Below are 19,706 nucleotides of genomic sequence, written 5' to 3'. Positions count from 1 at the left end.
GACAACTTAAAATATACAAGAGCGGGCTTATGTTTTATTGTATAGATGTCTGACTAGAGCAAAACGACTTAAGGTTGCTCGCTATTCAGTGTTGTACCAAGTGAGACGAGGTAGCTACAGCCCTTTGATATTTCAGTGGAGGTCGTATTCATTTCATTTGAAAGGGAACCATTAATGACAGACCTATAAGTGTTCCCCTCCCTAATAAGTAGAATACACATCGCTTGGGAAGCCCGTCTGTGTTAGATGCCCAGGGCGGAAAGATTTGTAGATGATGGTGCTAATTATGAAAATGTGATCAAGATGGAAGCAATTTGAGCAAAAGTCATTAACGTGTTACTCTTCCACCCACTAGTCTTTTTGGTTTATTATTGCGGTGGGAGGCGGGGGGGGGCGGCTGTGGGAAGGATCTTGCGGGCTTGTTTTTTTTCCGAGAGCTGATGAAAAACTCCCCGCAAACCCCGACCCGTCAAATGTCAGCTGTGCACGGACGGGGCGATACGCGGGGCGCCCCAGGCTAGCTGGGGGCCGAAATGGCCCCCCCAAGGCAACCCCCCCGAAGGTCATTTCGGGGGGGGGGCTGGCGGATTTGGCCCGCATAAGAGCATCCCCCCCGCATGCACTGCGAGAGCAAGGTCCTGCCCTGTTCCGTTTTTTTTTTTTTTTTTTTTCATTATTATTATTATTTACTTATTTTTAACCAGACCCAGTGCTTTAATTATTTTAATTCCTAACCGTTTACTTTTACTTAAACGTGCTGGAACTGCATTAGTGCCTGGAAGTGGCACTGCAGAAAAAACAGCAATAAAGAATTAATTGTACAAACATTTATCATCCCCAGATCAAACTCGCCTTGTGAGGCTGGGGCTTAACTGGTGGAGAAGAAAAGGGGGAGGAAAGGGTGGTAATGGCGGAGAGGGGTGCTTGTGGGTTTTTTATGTGTTTCCTTTTATTCCAGACGGCTGTATAATGAAAAGCCTTTTAGCCTTGGAGAACTACTAAATATTAAGCACAGCTTAAAATAGGGAGTAGCTTCGAGACCTTTTCGTCCTCCTGAGGTGCTTTTAAGGAAAGGTCGTATCCCTTCACTTATTTTCCCACTAGTAAAAGCTTCCTTTTTTTAACTTGTAAGAAAATCCTCTTGCTCTACGTAGGAATGCCCTTTAAAAATACTTTATAGACCTCTACATGTTCACCGATACTGGGGAAAAAATTTATATCGATCAAGGTCAAACGTTTGAATTCTGTCGTGACTCACTTCAAAGGTGTATTTGTGTGCCCTTCGAGCACATTAATACTAATTATCTCTGAAACACTTCCCAAAACTCCTACTGCCTGTTTCAGATGCAAATCTAATTAACGAGCTGCCTTTGAGTAACACACAGGGGCAGCGTAATTCACCGAGTTGTTGAACCTTTTGCCTCCCTTTATATTTATTTATAGGTAGCTCCATCACATTTTGAAAGCGTAGGCAGTCTTGTGAAGCTACATGGTAGCGAGTGCAGATCTGCTACAGCTAATGAGACTTACCAGGCACCAAAGTTAAGAAAAAGGATTAGCTCCAGCTTTTTGCAAATGCATCCGAGGACGTACACGACAACTTTTTGCTTTCCGGCCGGGCCCTACTTTGTTCAAGCTAGTTTGGAAATGACTGTATCTTGAAGACCTGCCTAAATAACGGGTGTTACTTGTAGCCGTGAACTGACCGATTTAGTAATAACTGCTTGCTTTCAACACCGGGGGCAAAGCGGAGGGAGGTGGCAGAGGATCCCTGACCCCACTAAAACGCTCTCCCACCGTGAGCCCCCCAAGCTGCCGGGCGCTAAGCCCCTCTTGGCGGCTCCTGCATTTAACGTGCCCTTTTCCCGAGGCCGCCTGCTTCGGGCACCGGTACCCCGGGCTGGGCAGGGGGCGGCGGAGCCCTGCGGGGGATGCGCGGGGCGGAGGGCGGCGGCCGCAGCCCCCCCCGGCGGGGGTGTGAGCGTGGGGGGGTGCGTGCGGCGCGCCGGGGAGAGATGCTGCGTGTGTGTAATTTTATCCACGCTGCACTCTGGGAGTTCACACGAGCCCGATACCTTTTGCCTCCTCTGCTTTGTATCAATTGGTCGCAGATCGGGCTATTGTTGCAGGAAGCGGCTTTTATTTCTATGCTCTGCCGGTCAGCTATTTTCCCCGCGGTCTCCTGCCGAATTTCAGTGGGTCTCTCCCTCTCCCCCCTCCTCCTGCTCCCGGTCTCTCATGCGTGCCGTCTGGCTAGCTGGAAACCCAAGGAGAAGGCTGATCGCGGCAGCTCCATCTAACACAAACAGCTGGGACTCCTCGGTGGCCTTTGCCGATGTCTATTGATTTAAGTAAATCTGAGACAGATAAAAGGGCCGGAGCGAGGCCGATAGGAACTCGCCGATGCTTCGCCACCCGGACCGGAGCGCGCTTCGCCAGCCCGGCGCGCCGCTAGCGAGACGTCCCTGATGGGACCCCCGGTACCGCTCGCTCCAAGCCTCCGTCGCCCCAGCAGACTGCTCGCCGCGGCCATCATGCCACAATGCTCGTAATTTGGATCTTGCTCCTGAGCCTTTGGCAGCAGCCGTGCGCCCCGGGCCCGGCCGGAGCCTCCCCCGGCGACCCCCGGCCGCGCCGGGATGCGGGGGGCCGCGGCGGCGTCTACGAGCACCTGGGGGGAGCGCCCAGGCGCAGGAAGCTCTTCTGTGCCACCAAGTACCACCTGCAGGTCCACCCCAACGGCAAGATCAACGGCACCCTGGAGAAGAACAGCGTCTTCAGTGAGTACCGGGCGCACCTTTCCCCGGGCAGGGCCGAGCGGGGAGGGGGCCGCCCGCCAGGACCAATTGCGGCAGGGACGGAGGCGATGCCGGTGCCGGGCCCGCAGCGGGACAGGGCTGCTCCCGCTCCTCCTCCTCTTCCTCTCCTTCTTCTCCTCCCTCTGCCCGGCGGCACCCCGGCTGCGGCAGAGGGGCTCGGTCCCCGTGTGACCCCCCAGCCCTGCTCCCTCCGCATCCTGCCGCGGTTCTCCAGCCCCAGCCCCGTCCGTGAGCCCGGTGCTGAGCCCCGCCGCCCCCCTCGGCGGGCTGCAGGCTGCCCTCGTCCCTCCCCGGCTTGCCCATCTCCCGAGGGGCTCCCCCCGGGCTGAACCACATCTGCCCCCTCCGACATGTGCCGGGGATCGGTGGTAATTGAGCTGAAACGGGATCCGTCGGGAACAGGGGGCTTTTCTGGGGGGGCTTTGGGGAGAGAGGAGAGCGGGGCTCCGCGCCCCGCTGCCCTGGTGGAGCCCCGGGAGCCCCCGCACCCGGCCCCGCCGCCCCAGGAAGCGTAAATCCCGGCTGGTGACGGCACGCAGAGACAGGGAGACCTCCGGGATCTGTCTGAAGTCCATAAAGGAAAACCACTATTTCCTAGAGGAAAACCCCCTCGCTATCAAAGCCCGGAGGAGACATCCTTCAACGGCGAACCGGTGGCTGATTCAAAACAGCTGTACCCAACCCAGCCCAACTCTCACAGACATGGTCGGGCTAGTAATGCCCCTCTGCAAGCGGGACAAGCGCCCAGCTCTGATTTATCATTGCCCAAAGGCAGCAGTGGGCTTGGGTGCCAGGCTCACCGCCGGTACCCAGCTGCATCATCCCAGAGCTGATGGACTGAGAGCAGAGTTTGAGCCAGAGAGCCCTGGTGCTTACAGCACAGCCCCCAAGCCACTTGTGCCATCATCAGCATGGTGGCATGGTTGGCTGGACGTAAAGATTTTGGCAGGTATTGTGCCAAGGGTATCTGTGATACCCTTCCAATGTTTGAGACCCCATCTTTGATGGCCTGAAACGTCTCCTGTCTTTTAACTTGGCTCAGACAGTCATATTGTCCTTGTCTGGAGAGCTATGCTGACCTCCTAACTGGCAAGTTCCTTTCACAATTGTATACGTGGCTCTGAAATGCTCTGTTTTACTCTCTGGAGACCTCAGCAAGGGCTTTTTCCTGAAATGGACCGCTTTGTGGCTGGTTTCAATAAGTCAAGAGCTCTTGTGTTCCTAAGCATTAAAGAGGATTTAAACTTTCTTATATACATATAGGATTAAGCAAACCTGTAGTTCAGTGTCAGATCTTTTTCATTTTTGAAAGAGTTCAATCTCAATCAGACATCTAAGGGATTTATTGTTGAGATTATCTCAAACAATTCCAACATCCTTGTTGTTTTACATTGTTTCAAATAATAGCCTTGTTTAGTTCATACGGTTGCAGTATGATTGTGTTGTGAGCAGGTGATAGCTGTGAAATCATACTCTGCAGGTAAGCAGTCATTCAAACAGATCTCAGAAAATTGCGTGTGATAGGGAACAACAAGAAATCTCACAATTGTTTCTGTTTCTAGGTATCCTTGAAATAACAGCTGTTGATGTTGGGATTGTTGCCATCAAGGGCCTGTTCTCTGGCAGATACCTGGCCATGAACAAAAGGGGCAGACTTTATGCGTCGGTAAGTTTCAGTTAAGCCTCTGGCATATGCCTGTCAATTCCTGTGGGGAGAACAGGTCCAGTGGGGAGCACTGATTTCTTTTAAATTAACGTTTATAGAGAAAAGAATTAAATCTTTTTCATTTTTCCTATAATATTTTATAACATATAGATATAAAAATATATTTTGTTATAACAGATTTCTGTCTGGAATTGTTACAGGTAACCTGATCAGTGTACTTTACAAAGTAGAAAGAAGATATATTATTACTTTCATACTGCCTGTACAGCCAAAAGCAGAATAATGTATTCAGCAAAGGTATTTCATGTGGCCAGAGTGCTGAGCAATTGTGTGCACTGATAAAGACCTCAGGAGCCAGCCTTTGTGGTGCAGAATATCTACCTCTATTCAAAATGCTCCTATATTTATATTCACTATGGGTCTTGGACACTAGCAGGGCATATAAATGTTGAAGATTATCCAGAAGCAATTGAGCATCTCTGTTACAGGAAACCAACCTACTGAGAGGAGTTTCTCCTCACAGAGCATTTGGCTGGACAGAAAAAGAATTCACGGAGACTAAAAGGCAGGGCTATAGCAAGGAAAGGAAGTATGAGGAGGTATAAGAACATAAAGGTGAAAATAAACACCTTATTCTACTCCTTTAACTTTTGTCTCGATCTTTGAGGTAATATCTGGGCTCTGCTCTTATTAGTGGGAGTCTTGCCCTCTCAGCCCAGACAGTATTTCCCCTCAGTGAATAAAATACTTTAGCTTAGACTTCTTTACACTCAGGTACATACGAAGGCCTTTTAGCCAGTGTGTATGCTATACGTATTACCTACCTACTTGAATTTCTTCCAGCATCTTTGATTACATCCCCAGCAATCTTGTGATCTGCCACTGTGTAACAACCATACTGTGCAGTTTCACCAGGAATCCTGTGGCAGGAAAGCAGATTTGAAAAGGGTAAAATATAGCTATGTGAAGTCTTCTTCCTCCAAATAGTCATTTTATGTAATTCTGTTGATTTGAGCAGCATAATGCATTCTCAAAACACGTGAGATTTTGCCTTGTGAGTGCAACTTAGGTAACACAATCAACTCAGTCACCTTCCCTGTTCTAATGTATTTTATTCCTCCTTCTCAAGAGTGTCATCCTGATAGTGTTTGCGAACCAGATTCTGGAATGTGTCTCACGATCCTCACTAATTAAAGGGCCCCTTTGTAAAGATGAAGGTTCTCTGCTGGTACAGAGTACCAGGCAATAAACAATTTTGGCAAAGGACAGTGCAGCTGAAGTGGAATGAGGACATACCATCTTTGCTGTGCCAGAGCTAAGGCTGACCATGCCTCCAGTTAATATTAATTAAAAATGGGTGTCCAGCTCAAGTTTGAGACAGACTGTTTCAGAGCTGGAGGGACAATTCAGGCACAGCTATTGAATTCCAGCTTTTTTCACAGAACAAGTAAGGGGTGAGGGCTAAGCTCAGGAGAAGCTTCCTGATTTAGCTTGCCTAGAAACAATGGCCGACTACTTCATGGGTGTTACTGTGACAGGAACCTGTGCAAGTCCCCCGTTTCAAATAAGCCTGACTTCTTTGGGGATAATGATACAGGAAGCATTTTATGAAATGGTACTGGAGTAACTCAGTTATCCCTTGATATCACCAATTTCCCCATGTCAATAAAATGAGGTTGTTGAGTCTGCAGAACTCTTTTGTGTCCTTAGTACATTGTGATAATCCTTGAAGTTTATCTTCCGTGATAAATCCTCTACAGCCAGATCTGAGGCAGACAGCAACAGAAATCTACCTACATATGGTAGTTGCATGGGCTGCAGCACCACAGCATGTGCAAAATGTTGTCCTCGCAAGGAAGGGCACTTCCGTTTTACAGCTGTGAAACTGAGACATGTGGAGTCTTTTAAAATCTTGTTAAATGCCTATCAGCATTTCTGGTGAGCGAACAGCATTAAAGACATGTTGCTAATGGAGCCTATGGCTTTTCTGGCCCCAGCCTGGCCACCTGTGCCCTCTCCAAGTCCTCAGAGAGGCCTTTCTAAAGGTAAACTTCCATAAAGACCATGATAGTAGTTCCCGTGTGCCTCTGTGCCTTACTTTTTAGATACTGATGTCTTTATCTCACAGATAGAGCAAAGACAATTCTGTAGTTAAGAAAAAGATGTACAATGTCCTTTGAAAAAGATGTACATGTCCTTTATTTGTACTGCTTCTACTGCTCCCAGAGAGGAGGAAGGAGTTCCTCATGCCAGGCTCTCACACACTGTATTCTCTCAGTTGAGAATATGAGGAAAGTTGGAAAGTTTTGATAGATCATGTAAAATGTGAGCCCTCAGGATGGGTATGTACTCTCCCTTACAGTTTGTGATAAAGGAGCAGCCTGGCATTTTGGAGGAACACACAAATGGGCAAGGTGCTTTCATTTTGTTGTGCTGAAGTTTCATAAACGTGTTTTTTACACCTCAAAACATCACAATAAACTGGTTATAACCACCACAGGTGTATTTAGGTACTAATATACCAACTAAAGTGTCACATTATATACTCAACTACAGAATTTTCCCTTTTTAATAGCAAAGTTTGGTAGGCCGCAGTTAAATCCTCCACCCGGCTCACAGGCATATTTAGGCCTTTAAGCACAAACAAATTGAATTTACAGCTGAACAACCAGCAGAGCTATTAATTCCTACTCACATGCCATTTTTTGTTTTCAAATTGTTTGTTTCTGACCCACAGAGTACTCTTCTGCTGGTGAGAGCAGGCTCCTTACCGCACTGCAGCTCAGGCCCAGCTCTTCTGAGGGAGGAAGAGCTGCCTTTGGTAGCACCTCTCTGAACTTTTCTTACCACCTGTTGCTGCGCTTTGCCTAAAACTGAGCCGAGTCTTGCAAATGACTTTGCAAGTCATTTGATTGAGGTAAAATCTGATTGAGGTAAAAGAGAGCTATGGCCTGAATAGCCTTTCCTAATCTTTGCCATGTTTGCTTTCCAGGAGAATTATAACACAGAGTGTGAGTTTGTGGAGAGGATCCATGAGCTGGGTTACAACACCTACGCATCCCGTCTATACCGGACTGTACCTAACGGAGCCAGCACAAAACGCAAAGCCAGTGCAGAGAGACTCTGGTATGTCTCAATCAATGGGAAAGGACGACCCAGGAGGGGCTTTAAAACTCGCAGGACACAGAAATCCTCTCTCTTTCTGCCCAGAGTATTGGATAACAAAGACCATGAAATGGTCCGACTGTTCCACACAAATACGAGATATCGAGAGAGCCTCCTGAGGCCTCCCAGTAAGAACCAGCGAAGAAGGAGAGGACGCTAATGGGGTGGGGGGAGCTTGTGTTGGGACTGGAAGTGAATGAGAGTCTTCAAAATACTACTAAAAGAAACTAACAGCTGTGATTGTATGGCAAACATTAACATGGGCGTCTTTGATACACTGTATAATACACCTGAAAGTCACACCACTTACTTTTAGCTGTTTTAGAATTATTATCCATGGTAAAAAAGATGTGAGATAAGCTAAGGCACATTCAAATGTAATTTAGTTTTATATAATAATTCTGTTGATGGCTTTCACTTTTTTTTTTCTTTAAAAAAAAATAATTGCTAGTATTTTCACTCTAGCTCACCATAGGGTACTATCTCTGTGACTGTCCTCCCAGATCATATGAACTTTTTACACTTTCCAATTTTGTGTCTACAGAGGAAGCACAGCACTTTCATGGCTCTTTTGGCAGTTGCTCATAAAAGACTATATTCCTATTTGTATGGAACACAGGAATCAGAAAACTGGTTTATTTTGTAACTAACATATATTTATTTTTATTATATGATCATTTAGTATCAATTATTCTTTTTCCTTGACCATTCAAGAAACCTGAAACTGTAAGCTACTTTAATTTTTTCAACAGACCTGCACATTACTGCAGTATTTTTGAATTTGTTTAATTAAAAAAGTAAGACTCCTGATCTCATCATTCAAATAAATGAATGTTGGCAAAGTGGCATTTACATTGGCCAAACATTAGCAATATACATATTTACCATTTGATAAATCCTCTCCTAAAATAGGTCCCAAGTATGATGTGAAAGCTGAACTTGTGGTATTGACTGAACTTGTGGTATAGAAAAATTTGGCACTGAGGATGAGAGTATTTATCAAGGACTTTTCTTTAGCTGAGTTTTCTACAGGAATTTCTAGTTCTAGGTGAAATATGTAAATACATTTTAACTATTTGGAAAAAAAAAAACAGTCACGTCGAACACGCAAATCTGTAGTGACTCACCAGTTAAGGTGGCTGCGGTGTCCTGCCTCTCTTTTAAATGCCTGTTATTTTCTTGAAGTAGTCTTAAACTGAAAACTGTAACTCTAGACTAAGATTAATGATCTTGAGTTCTGGTTCATTCCACAAAAATCTGTTTCTATACATTTTTATACTCTTGGTCTGGAAATTAACTTTTGCAAAGCTGAGAGGAGTCCACATTACAAGTTTAATTTTTAGCAAAGGGTTACATTTTAATATTTTCTCTGAACATACCAGAGACGATAGAACAATAGAAAGATTTAGATGCACTTGACAAACACAAATACTAATAATTTCAATGAGATTTCCCTGTGTTTCTTCACTTCCTAGAATTAGTCTTGATACAGCACAGCTGGAGAAAGAGAAACTGTGCTGAAATAAGCATTCAACTGGAATTTAACAAAAGATCTGCAAGTTAAATACAACATTACATGGAAACAGAGAGGTACAAATCCCATTTGAAGCCATAATGACATGAAGGTCTTCTTATGGGCTATCTGCTGAATAACAGTATGATATTTTAATACCCATCAGTGAAATCTTTCATCACCAAGGGGGGAATCTTGTGAAAGAGAGAATTAAAATTCATACATAAAATGACTTTATTAAGCCTAGCAGTCATAGGTTTAGCACTGCTTACATCCCTATAAATATGAACACCAAGAGGTGTCTTTATACCAAAAAGTATACTCAGTTTTACTTCCACCTTTGTGTTTTTGTTTGTTTGTTTTGTTTTGTTTTGTTTTTTGTTTTTTTTTTTTTTTTTGTAATATTCCAACAAAGGAAGACATTGTGTTTGAATAAGAAAATCAGATTTTTTTTTTTTTAAATCTGCTTACCAATGACATGCAAAAAGACACTGAAATTATGTACATTGAAGTAACATAAAGTGGTGCACACAGAATAGATCTAGGTTTTAAATAGGTTACAGGTAATGGTGCACTATGTTCCCAATTTTTTTGCTCTTACAAAATAACTGAAAATGGAAATGGGATCTGCACAGGACTAGACAGACAGCACGATGTTCTCTAAATCAGGAGCCAGTGGAAAATCTGTGCAAAGTAAAGAGGATGTTCTTGTTGAAATACTTTTCATTGCAGACATTCATTGCTTAATATTCTTTTAGTAACCTTTAATTCCACAGTTCTTAGACACAGACAGGCTGAAATCCTATTCACAATAATTATCCCAGCTGCATCCTATAACTCATTTTATTTATTTGGGCCAGAATCTGATAGGATAACTTAGCAAAGTTTCCATACACTTGCTCATTCTCCTGTGCACTGCTCTAATAAATGATTCAAGTTCTGTAGCAAAGCTGACAACATTTGAAGTTTCTTCAGCTGAGGTGTATGGTGCTGTCTGAGCTGGGACAGTGTGGTAACTCCTCACTGAAGGAAAATAAGAGGGAAGAAATTGGTTGAGTGCTTGATGCAGTTGCCCTTCCAGACAGATTCATGACATTTTGACTTATAGCTGAAACAGTTTTCCTAATCTATTTAATCCTTTATTCAGCCCATCATAGCTCTCAAACTGCTCAAAACTCCATGACAAATATTCTGGTCTTTGGTGATTGTGTTAGTACTTTTGTCGTCCTCTGTTCATAAAAAGCAATGGTTGTTTATGAAACATAAATTGCTACCCCATTTCAAATAACTATGTTACAAGGCATGAATTATTTCCCAATTTACTCACACGTTTTTCTCCACTTTCTCAGAGCGGATTTTCTCTCTCACTGAGTGTCATTCCTCTGTCATCCTCAGATTCTTTGTTTCACCACTTGCTATAGATCTGGTACCTGTTTCCACAAGCCTTCACCAAGAAATAATGGTGCACCCTGTTTTTACTTGGAAACTGCTTCACACTTATGCCCCCCAGCACTGAATATTTAAAAGTGGTACTGGTGATGTTTCTAAGATAATCTTATTTATTTACACAGAACATAAAACCGTTGTTTTCCTCAGTCACAACAAGCATGAAATAATTCTGGAGAAGAAATAATTCTGGAGATGAAATAATTCTGGAGAAGATTTTTTTGTGAGATTTTTTTTTGTGAGTTCTTGAGTTTCCAGCTTTACTTCCTGATACTTTTTTTTTTTTTTTCCTGTGTTTCTTCACAGCCCTCTGCACAACCCTCTGCAAAACAATAAATCAATAAGCAAATAAATCCTTTTGACCACACATGCCTTTGATTTGGATGGTTGCATGGACCTGGTTTTGGAAAGGGGTTGGTATTAGTTCAACTGTTTTGTTGACAAGGCTTAACTCTCCCTTATTGTCTGAACCAAGTTACTCTCCCAGATTTCAGGTTTACTGCCATCCAGAACAGTACAGGCTGAAATAAAAATCTAGAAAGCAAAGCTGTTATTACACTGATATTAGTCATCAGCTGTTTGATTCACAGCCTCATCAGTAAATATGAGCTCAGAGGAGCAATCAAGTGAATATATTTAAAAATGTAGCCAGTCAGGGCAATATGAGACATCACAAAACAATGTCCTTGAAAAGCCTCGTTGAGTTACAGCTAAAACCTTTGCCCTGTGCACCCCGCCACAGTTATGCACTGAAGTTCAGAATCTCCCCCTCAGACAATAACCTCAGAAAATAAAGCTGTTAATGATGCTGATGAAAACTTTGAATCTTAGTGCTTGTTTTTATTTTATATAAATGATAAGATTCTTCATATTTATATGTATATGTATTGCATATTTATATGTATTTTTTCTCTGAAAAATGTATAATCAATGGCATTAAAAGTGAGAAATCCTTTCTCTGGCCTCAAAAACTCAAGGATTGTACTGGAAGAGAGTGGTTTACAATGTACCTCTCTGAAAACATATTAAAATAAACTAAGTCAAACATTTCTAAGTTTAACAATCATGAAACTACTGAATGTAATATACATACAGAAAATACGGTTACAGGTGTGTGCCCAAAGCAAAGGATTTTCTATATATTTTTATACTCCTGGAATTAAATATTTCAATTTTAATTACCTGTAATGTTCTTAAGACCTTGTAAAAAGAGACTTTCAATTAAGACCACCATTTACATGTTGTTTGCCTGCAGAATTGTTTTCTAAGAGATAAACATTTGCAAGGAGATCAGTGTGCCATTCTACCAAACAGATCTTGATAAGAACTGCTGTGATCTCTTTTCAAAACAATAATCTGTGCACAAAAGGGCCTTACCAACAGCTCTTCTTCTCCTTTAGGAATGTAAGCTATTTTTATTGGTAAAAAATACAGCATCTTTCTACTGGACATAAAAACAATCCTTTACTGGTGAAATATACTATCAAAGAAACAAACAAGTGAAACAGCATACAGTGGGATGAAATGCATAAACTCTTCCAGGTTCAAATCTATCATGTTAGAATATTATTTATGGTAACAGCCATTTAGCATGTACATAATACAAGTTAAATCTGATACCATTTCCAAGTGAAGGAAGAACAAGCCCTTCAGACTTCGCAGGTAAAAATCTGATGCTGGAGTTTGGGCTTCAGGTTCTGTTGTGTGGCCCAAGCTGATGTGGTGGTCTGGGGAAAATTGAGATCTGTCTCCACACTTTGTTTTCCTGGCTCCGGGATGCAAGTGATCATGACCTGCCTGTGCTACAACATGGAATATGGTTGTGGTCACCAAGGGTCTCGTCAGCTTCTGTTCCTTGTGTGGGGAGGTCACGGACAGTGGAGGGACGGTAGCATGTCAAATACAGGAGACTGCAAAGAGTGTCTTCTTCCAAACTAGATCTGGACAGATACTACTGCATTTTCTTGAGCTTAAAAAGTGGAAGTGAGATGACATCAATCACCCCTTGGTTGCTTCTGGTCCTGCCAGCATGTCACCACAGCTCCAGAGATGGAAGCATTATTTTTTCTTTGTTCCAGTAATGGCATTTTAAAAAAGGAATATGGATTCTGAGCTTTTGCTATGCTAATGGCATATTGCCATTTTTTTCAAGTGAAGGATTCTGGAGTACTTTGAGTCTTCTGTAAATGCATGCAATGAACCATTTGGGGCCCATGTGAATAAAATGTTTATTTTTTTTGTAAGTAAAAAGTGCCTTGGTTTCTGGGTGTACAGTTTCTCAGTTGAGAGCACTGCCCATAACTGTAATGCTGGGAAGGTTTATTTCAGCAGCAAGAATTTGTAGAAAAAGAGGGAGAAAGAGAGAGAGTATATGTGCTAAGTCTCTATGAAAATTTGGGAAATTTGTACCCCTGTAAGAACTAAAAAACACACCAGAGCCAAATAGCTTGGATAAGGCAGTATTTTCATTAGTTCTGTGTATCTGCTTCCTCATCTGTTAAAGAAGATTTCTGTTCTTTTTTCTTTATTTTTTACTGATGAAATGTTTTGCACAGTGGAAGAAAATGTGTTGAACTGATTGTGAGTTGCTTTCTTTTAAAGCTATCTTAACCAGTGCCTTTGAAGTTTGTAGCAGTGCTCAAGTTCAAATGTCTCCTGTTTCCTTTCAGAAGGTTTGAAGGATTTGGGAAGGTGAACAAGCAGATCTATAATTAAAGAACAGTTGATGGTAACTGTCCTCCTTTGTTAGCATTCTCGAGCCACCTCCAAATTTAGACAGTTAAAGAGAACTCTATCCTGTTTTAGTTCTGCAATAGTTTAGATGCCACCGATGCATAGCAGAAGACTTTCTGAAATCCAGGGTGCATCCCCTTTCTGACCACAAAAACAAGCTCAGAGTCTTCACATATTAAAGAAAATTCTGTGTTTTCCTACAGTAACAATCCTACATGCTGTAGGATCTTTATTGCAGTCTGAACTGTTTGGATTTGAAGAATAGTGATTTATCTGTGAGTGGAATTTAGAGATATGCTGATGTTAATGAAAAAAAAAAAGAAAAAAAAAAGGAATTAATAAGGATGCTAGGAAGCTATTGATCATTTAGAACCAAGGAAAGGATTGCTTGTGCATGAGTCTCCTGCAACGTCCTGCGTAGATCAGATGGTGGTGAGATAATAAACATTAACAGAGTGGCTATGGGAGACATCTCCCCAAATTTACTTTTTACAGTTCAACTATTTAATGCAATTTCAGATATCTTCACAAATTTGCTTTTTACAGTTCAACTACTTAAGGCAATTTCAAGTTCAGATACTCAGGTTTGTGAGCCAGTTAAATCTCTTCAGGTATAATGAGGAGAGTTTAATTATAATATGCTGGATGACTTCAAGAAAATTTTGTGATAGACTTTTAAAAGAAACTGTCACCAGAGAGATGAGTTGGTCACCCAGCTTTTCAACAGAGAACTGACTCTAGAAAGCTACATCCATAGTGCTCAACTATGGCAGGAGCACCTGAAGGCCTGGTGCAGCTGGGATCATGCACCCTTGGAGAACCAGAACAGAGAGCTCCCCATATGCTGGCACCTGTCTAAAAATTGTAAAAAACAAAACAAAAGACTAAGAAGGTATGGCTCAGCCAAGTGCCTGACACAGGTGTTAGCTACAAAAGTGTTAGCTACATCTTCCTTTTACATTCCCACTAGAAGTCACACAAACGTTACTTTATGCCACCAGAAATGAGGTAGTCTGAAAGAAGCCTGCAGACAATCTGAGACAGTAGCACTAGAAGTTAGGTGACATACATTACTCGGTATGGAATAGTTATGGTATGATAGTATATGCTTGGTTTATACTGCTCAGACAATGGAGTCTCCCAGGCATGTGTTGCTCAGACCATGAAACCAACTGAAAATTATCCTTAAATCCTTAGACATTTTTTCATGGCAACATGGGTCTAAAACTACAGCAGCAGAAACTGTGTTTATTTGTGTCCCATAGTCTGTCTGCTCAGAGGATCTGTTAGCCATATTCAGTAGGGCATATGGAAAGAAAACCCTCTGGATCAGATTAACCGTTTCTTTCCCCAGTTCTGAATGATGAGCTCATTGCATCTCCAGTGCTTTGCTGTTCATGCATTTCAAAAATAGCCATAAGAAATTGAGCTGTTCCCAGATCTTCCCAGAGGGAGTCTAGGATTCTTCAGAACTGAGATTTTCCCTTAAAAAAAAAAAAAAAAAAAAAAAAAAAAAAAAAAAAGTTTCCTAATATAAATGGGTCAGGGTAATCCCGTTTTTTCCCCCTTCTTAGCAAACTCAATCCAATGGTTTCTGACCAGGGTCAACTCTTTACTCCTTAGTTCTTCATAAGGGATGTGACCAGGCTAATGGCTGCTTGTTGTGTATCTCCAAGGGGCTGCAACAAACCCACAAAAAAAAAAAAAAAAAAAAACACTTCTGAAAGCTCATCTGTGGACAAGTATAAGGCTTCAGCTGCTGGAGAGAAAGGTAGCAGGGTCTGAACTCAGGGCCTACATTTGATTGTGTAGCCTTTTGGGTTTGTCACTATGCAAAGAGATCCTGGGGCAAGACAAAAAAGAAATGGAGTCTGATCAGGTTAAATACTTACTTGGGAAGAAAGGAAGGAGACAAGTCTAACTTTCCTTTAATACCTTTTTCTAAAGGATTAGGATGGACTCTGCCCCATATCTCAGTACAAGGTAAGATTATTTTAATGTAAACTTAATACTGCTTCCTGTTTTGAACTCTAACAAACATTGGGATCTCTACAAAGAACAAAAACTAAGAAAGCTTTTTTGATAATAGATCTGCATGAAAACATTTGTGGTTTTGCAGTGACATTGTTCTGTCTCATGGCACGGGCCAACCACTTCATGTAACTTCTTTTCAACAGAAAAAAAAATCCTATCTGCTACATTTTTAATGATTTCTTCATCATGACTCTAGTGAGATGAAAAAAAAAACAAATTCATTTAAAAAAATCTTATACAAAATAACCCTTATAAAATAGTTCAATTTATAAACTGCATCTTGTATTTGAATATTGGAACAAGGTTCCCATTTTAAAGGTGAGTTAGAATGATAGGCAAAAGTATGCTTTCCTACTAGGTTTTGGAGCAAATCTAGGTTATGGCCTATGTAAAGAACGTGTATAGCTAAACAAAGTAAGAAATATATTTTTAGAAAATAATGAAACATTTGGTCAAAAAGCTGTGGAAAAAACGAAGGACACTTTTTGCCTCTTCTCTATGCAATCTTGACAAAGCACTCAGACAAGAAACATGGACAGACTGAAATACAAGCAGAGAAGGTTAAGAAAAGTGTTTTACACTTTCAGCTGATGTTGTGGTGCTGCTGCCTCCATGAAATTATAAAGAAAATGGATGAAAAGTAAAGAAAATTCCTTCACATACTTCCAGGAATAAAGCACTGTGACTGAGACTCGTAAAATGCATTTTTACGCACCAGTGACAACGTTGATTTGCAGATGTGATACTTCAAGTTCACTTAATTTTGAAACAAACTCATATTCATTTTTTCATTTGGTTTGACTGTTTGTGATGGCAAGCCAGTAAAATGTTTTAACAGTTTTACAACTGTTTTACAATCATGTATTCAACTTTGGTGACATGTACATTTGCACCTGTAGACCCCATCAGAAGATGAGTTCGTGTTATGCAAGACAACAATGCAAGGAGATGTACAGTGTTTGTGGGAAGGCTCTTGGATCATCTGATGGCAACCACTAACCCATCATGGCAGCCACCTTGGGCAAGAGCCCTGGGCACAATCCTGCTACCGGCAGAGGGAGCAGGAGCTGGCAAAACTCTGTGCACACCTCACACATGGTGGTAGGGAACCAAAATAAACTGCGTGCAAGACCAGGAAACAGGCTAATGTCATCCTCAGCAGGAATCGTGACTTTGCAAGAGTATGTGCAATAGAAACTGGTATTGCATTTCAGGAACTTGGCTCAACTCTCCAACCCTGTTGTATTTAAGCTGCTGTTCCACATTGGTGCTTGTGAAAAGCAGGATTTTCAATTAATTATATATTTCAGAGAGGAGTAAAGGCCAGTTTTCTTGCTCTTGTAAAGATATAAACCTGCACAAAGTTCCAGGAGCTCTGTGATGTCTCTTCCTCTTTTTCAAGAGAAGTATTTAAAGTAAAGTGAAGTTTTTCCCTTTTTGAATAATTTTATGCAAACTTTTGTATTTCTTCAGTACCGTTATGAGAGGGAAAATTGTTTTGGATTCACCATATTAATTGCAAATTGATTTAATGGGTCCTGTTACTGAATCTGAGTAACTACAGTTTTAAACAACTGAGATACTTTTCACTGTAAGCAATAAATACCAGGGATAGAACTGTATTATAGGAAACAGAGACTATGACTGAGCTTTGAATAATCAAGATTCTAGTTTGTATCATGTGTACTTTGGCAGCAGCTGATTCCTATAGAAATAAAAAAAGTAAGAACATGTGCAAACTGCTGTATGGCACTACTGACACTATACTGACACTACCACTGTGACCTCGTCAACAGCTTCAAGGTTATCATCAGGAGAGTCTTCAGCTTTTTTTTTTTTGCTTTTTTTTTTTTTTTTTTTTTCCTGGTTGCATGTGAGTTGCTAAGATTTATTACAATCATTGCAAGAGAACACCTGCTAAATGTCAAAAGATTCCTGGGAAACTTCAAGTGTTTTGTTAAGGCAAAACTACACCTTTTACACCACCTTCAGGAATTCAGCTCTGTGGGCTACAGCCTATTTTTCATTATTTGTACATGCTTGAAAGCAGAAGCATAACCACAAGTTATATGCAGAAAGATATTTGTCTCTGAACAAATTTCTAAGAAGATACAAGTTTTGGTTCTTGGGACTGCTGGTACTTATCATACCCTATGTTAGTGCCAGATCCTTGTCTGAGGTCAATTGGCATTGCTCTACTGGCTTTGGTGTAGCTCTGAAGATTCACAACATTAAGCACTTAATCAGGTGGCTCAGCACTGTCTGAAAGTATCAGGAAGAATTAAATTTAAACTTGTGAAACTTATCCTAAACTCTTCAAACATGGAAAAATAATGTTCAAATTTCAAGAGGGTTTCACTTAAATTTGCCATACATCTCCTTTGGCTGTGTTGCAATGTTTCTCCCCTACATCATCGTTTTATTTTCAGCTCAGCAATTCTCTTTTCTTTGAGCGATGAAACACTGCCTGCTTTTCAAGACTAATATATGGCCCCTGAGTGAAGGCAAGGCTGTGATTCAAATCAAGAGTTCTGTTGACATTATAATCCTTTGGAGCACAGCTGGAGCATTTCATGAACGGTAGCAAAGACCCTCCATTGATTTACTGCCTTGGTATTCAATCAGGAGTCCATGTTCTGTGTCGTTAGCTGCAACATACAGAAAATAACTCAGTGAACTTCTAATTACAGCATTTAGCTCCTTGCCTATCTTGTAAGAGAAGATTTGTGCTATATATGAGATGCTGCTGCTTTTATGGATTCTCCCCTATTTTTATACCAATAAGGCTTCAGGTCCTAAGAAGGTCCTCTGGGCTATAAATGGGATAAACACCAAAGTTTCTCCCCGACTCTTCCAAACAGACAACTGAGCAGGCAGTGGCAGGAATTTTCATGCTTCTCCCCCAGCCTCTGCACCTTTTCTTTGTATTCCTGGTTTGCATCAACTTTACCTGCCATAGCCACCCCTCAGACACAAAAAAAATCCTCGTTGTTCCCATGAGAGCTGCAAAGGAGACCCTCAGCTCCACTCTCCACAGCATGTATGAGAGCAATTTTGAAGCCGTGCTCTTTCTCGTCTCGCCCCTCGTTCCCAGTGAGAGAGCACGCATGCTGCCAACCCCCACCAACCTGAAGATGAGAGTTCCCTAGATTGTTTCCAGCTTGCAGCGCGAGCCCCGCTGAACGAATAGCACTTACAGTATTTTGGGGTAGTGACTCACAAGAAAGTCATGAGTGCCCCCTTAAGAGGCTGTCTGAAGCCCCTGGTAAGAAGTGTTTTGTTTTTCCTGTTTTCGTTGTCCAGGCTGCCTGCAGATATTTCCACAAGTCTTGAGCACGTTTTTCTGAATTCACTGCCCAAGGAGCAAGATGCACCCTAAAACGCAAGTAGCGCAGAGACACAGATCCAGTCTGACAACATTCCTAGTCTCCATCACCCCTGTAGAAATGGTCAGAACATATAGGCATTCTGGTCATCACAGTGGGTGCTGTGCCACCCAGGGCCAAAGCCAGTGATGCTCCGGAATGCCTTTCACCTGTGTGCGTCCCCACCAATTCCAATTGTAATTCAGGCAGCTGAACTGTCTGGGAATTCTAGGGTTTCTTGGCAGACCCACTATCAAGTATGTCAGTCATATTTTCACCTTCAGAATCTTTACTGACCCTCTCAAAATAACATGAAGTAGTCAGGGATATTACCACAGACACTTGTGTCTCTGACAGCTTTGAGGTTTAATGACTTGATCAAAGGTGGAGAAAAGTTGGTATCAAAGCAAGGTTTGGATTCAAGAGCTCCTGGGCTCCAAAAAGCTCTAAGATTCTGGGGTTTGAGTGTTATATCTAGACTGAAAGACAGCTGTGAAAAGGAAAAAAAAATTGCTTGTGTGCATTTATTTGTCTGAACATGAGGCAGGAGATACAGTGGTGCTTGCTTATCTTTTTCATCCCCAACATTTATTCTGCAGATGCCTCATGGTGGTTCATGCCCTAGTAGTGTCTGTGTGTTCCAAATTTCCTTCTCTTGCTCAGCCAGAGCTTCAGCTGCTCAGAGCTCTGCTAAGGCCACTCTGTGCTAGTCAAGCCCTACACTGGTGCCTATCAGGGCATCCCAACCCCAGGGCACAAAACTTCCTGAAAAATTCTTCGTAGGTCTATCACTCTTTGATTTGGCCTATAGTATTAGTGATTTTTAGCTTATACTACAATTGCTCATATTTGTATCACTACAGAGATAGCATTGCATGAGGCATGAGGAAGATCAGTGTAATATCTCACTTTCAGAAAAATATAAGCTTTCTAGTCCACATACTGTTAAAGACAAAGTGTAAATC

General features: G+C 42.0%; 1 protein-coding gene across 1 annotated transcript; it reads left to right on the top strand.

Moving 5' to 3' along the window:
* The first annotated feature begins 2,542 nt into the window (after positions 1-2,542).
* Positions 2,543-7,983, top strand: FGF3 (fibroblast growth factor 3). The gene is made up of 3 exons (XM_032189368.1): positions 2,543-2,780; positions 4,382-4,485; positions 7,478-7,983. The coding sequence occupies exons 1-3, from the start codon at positions 2,543-2,545 to the stop codon at positions 7,808-7,810; spliced, it is 675 nt and encodes a 224-aa protein (XP_032045259.1). The 3' UTR covers positions 7,811-7,983.
* The last annotated feature ends 11,723 nt before the right edge of the window (positions 7,984-19,706 follow it).

Source organism: Aythya fuligula, chromosome 5 (assembly GCF_009819795.1).
Source record: "Aythya fuligula isolate bAytFul2 chromosome 5, bAytFul2.pri, whole genome shotgun sequence".
Classification (NCBI taxonomy): Eukaryota; Metazoa; Chordata; class Aves; order Anseriformes; family Anatidae; genus Aythya; species Aythya fuligula.
The sequence above is the reverse complement of the archived record's forward strand: the minus strand, read 5'-3'. Positions and strand labels throughout refer to the sequence as shown.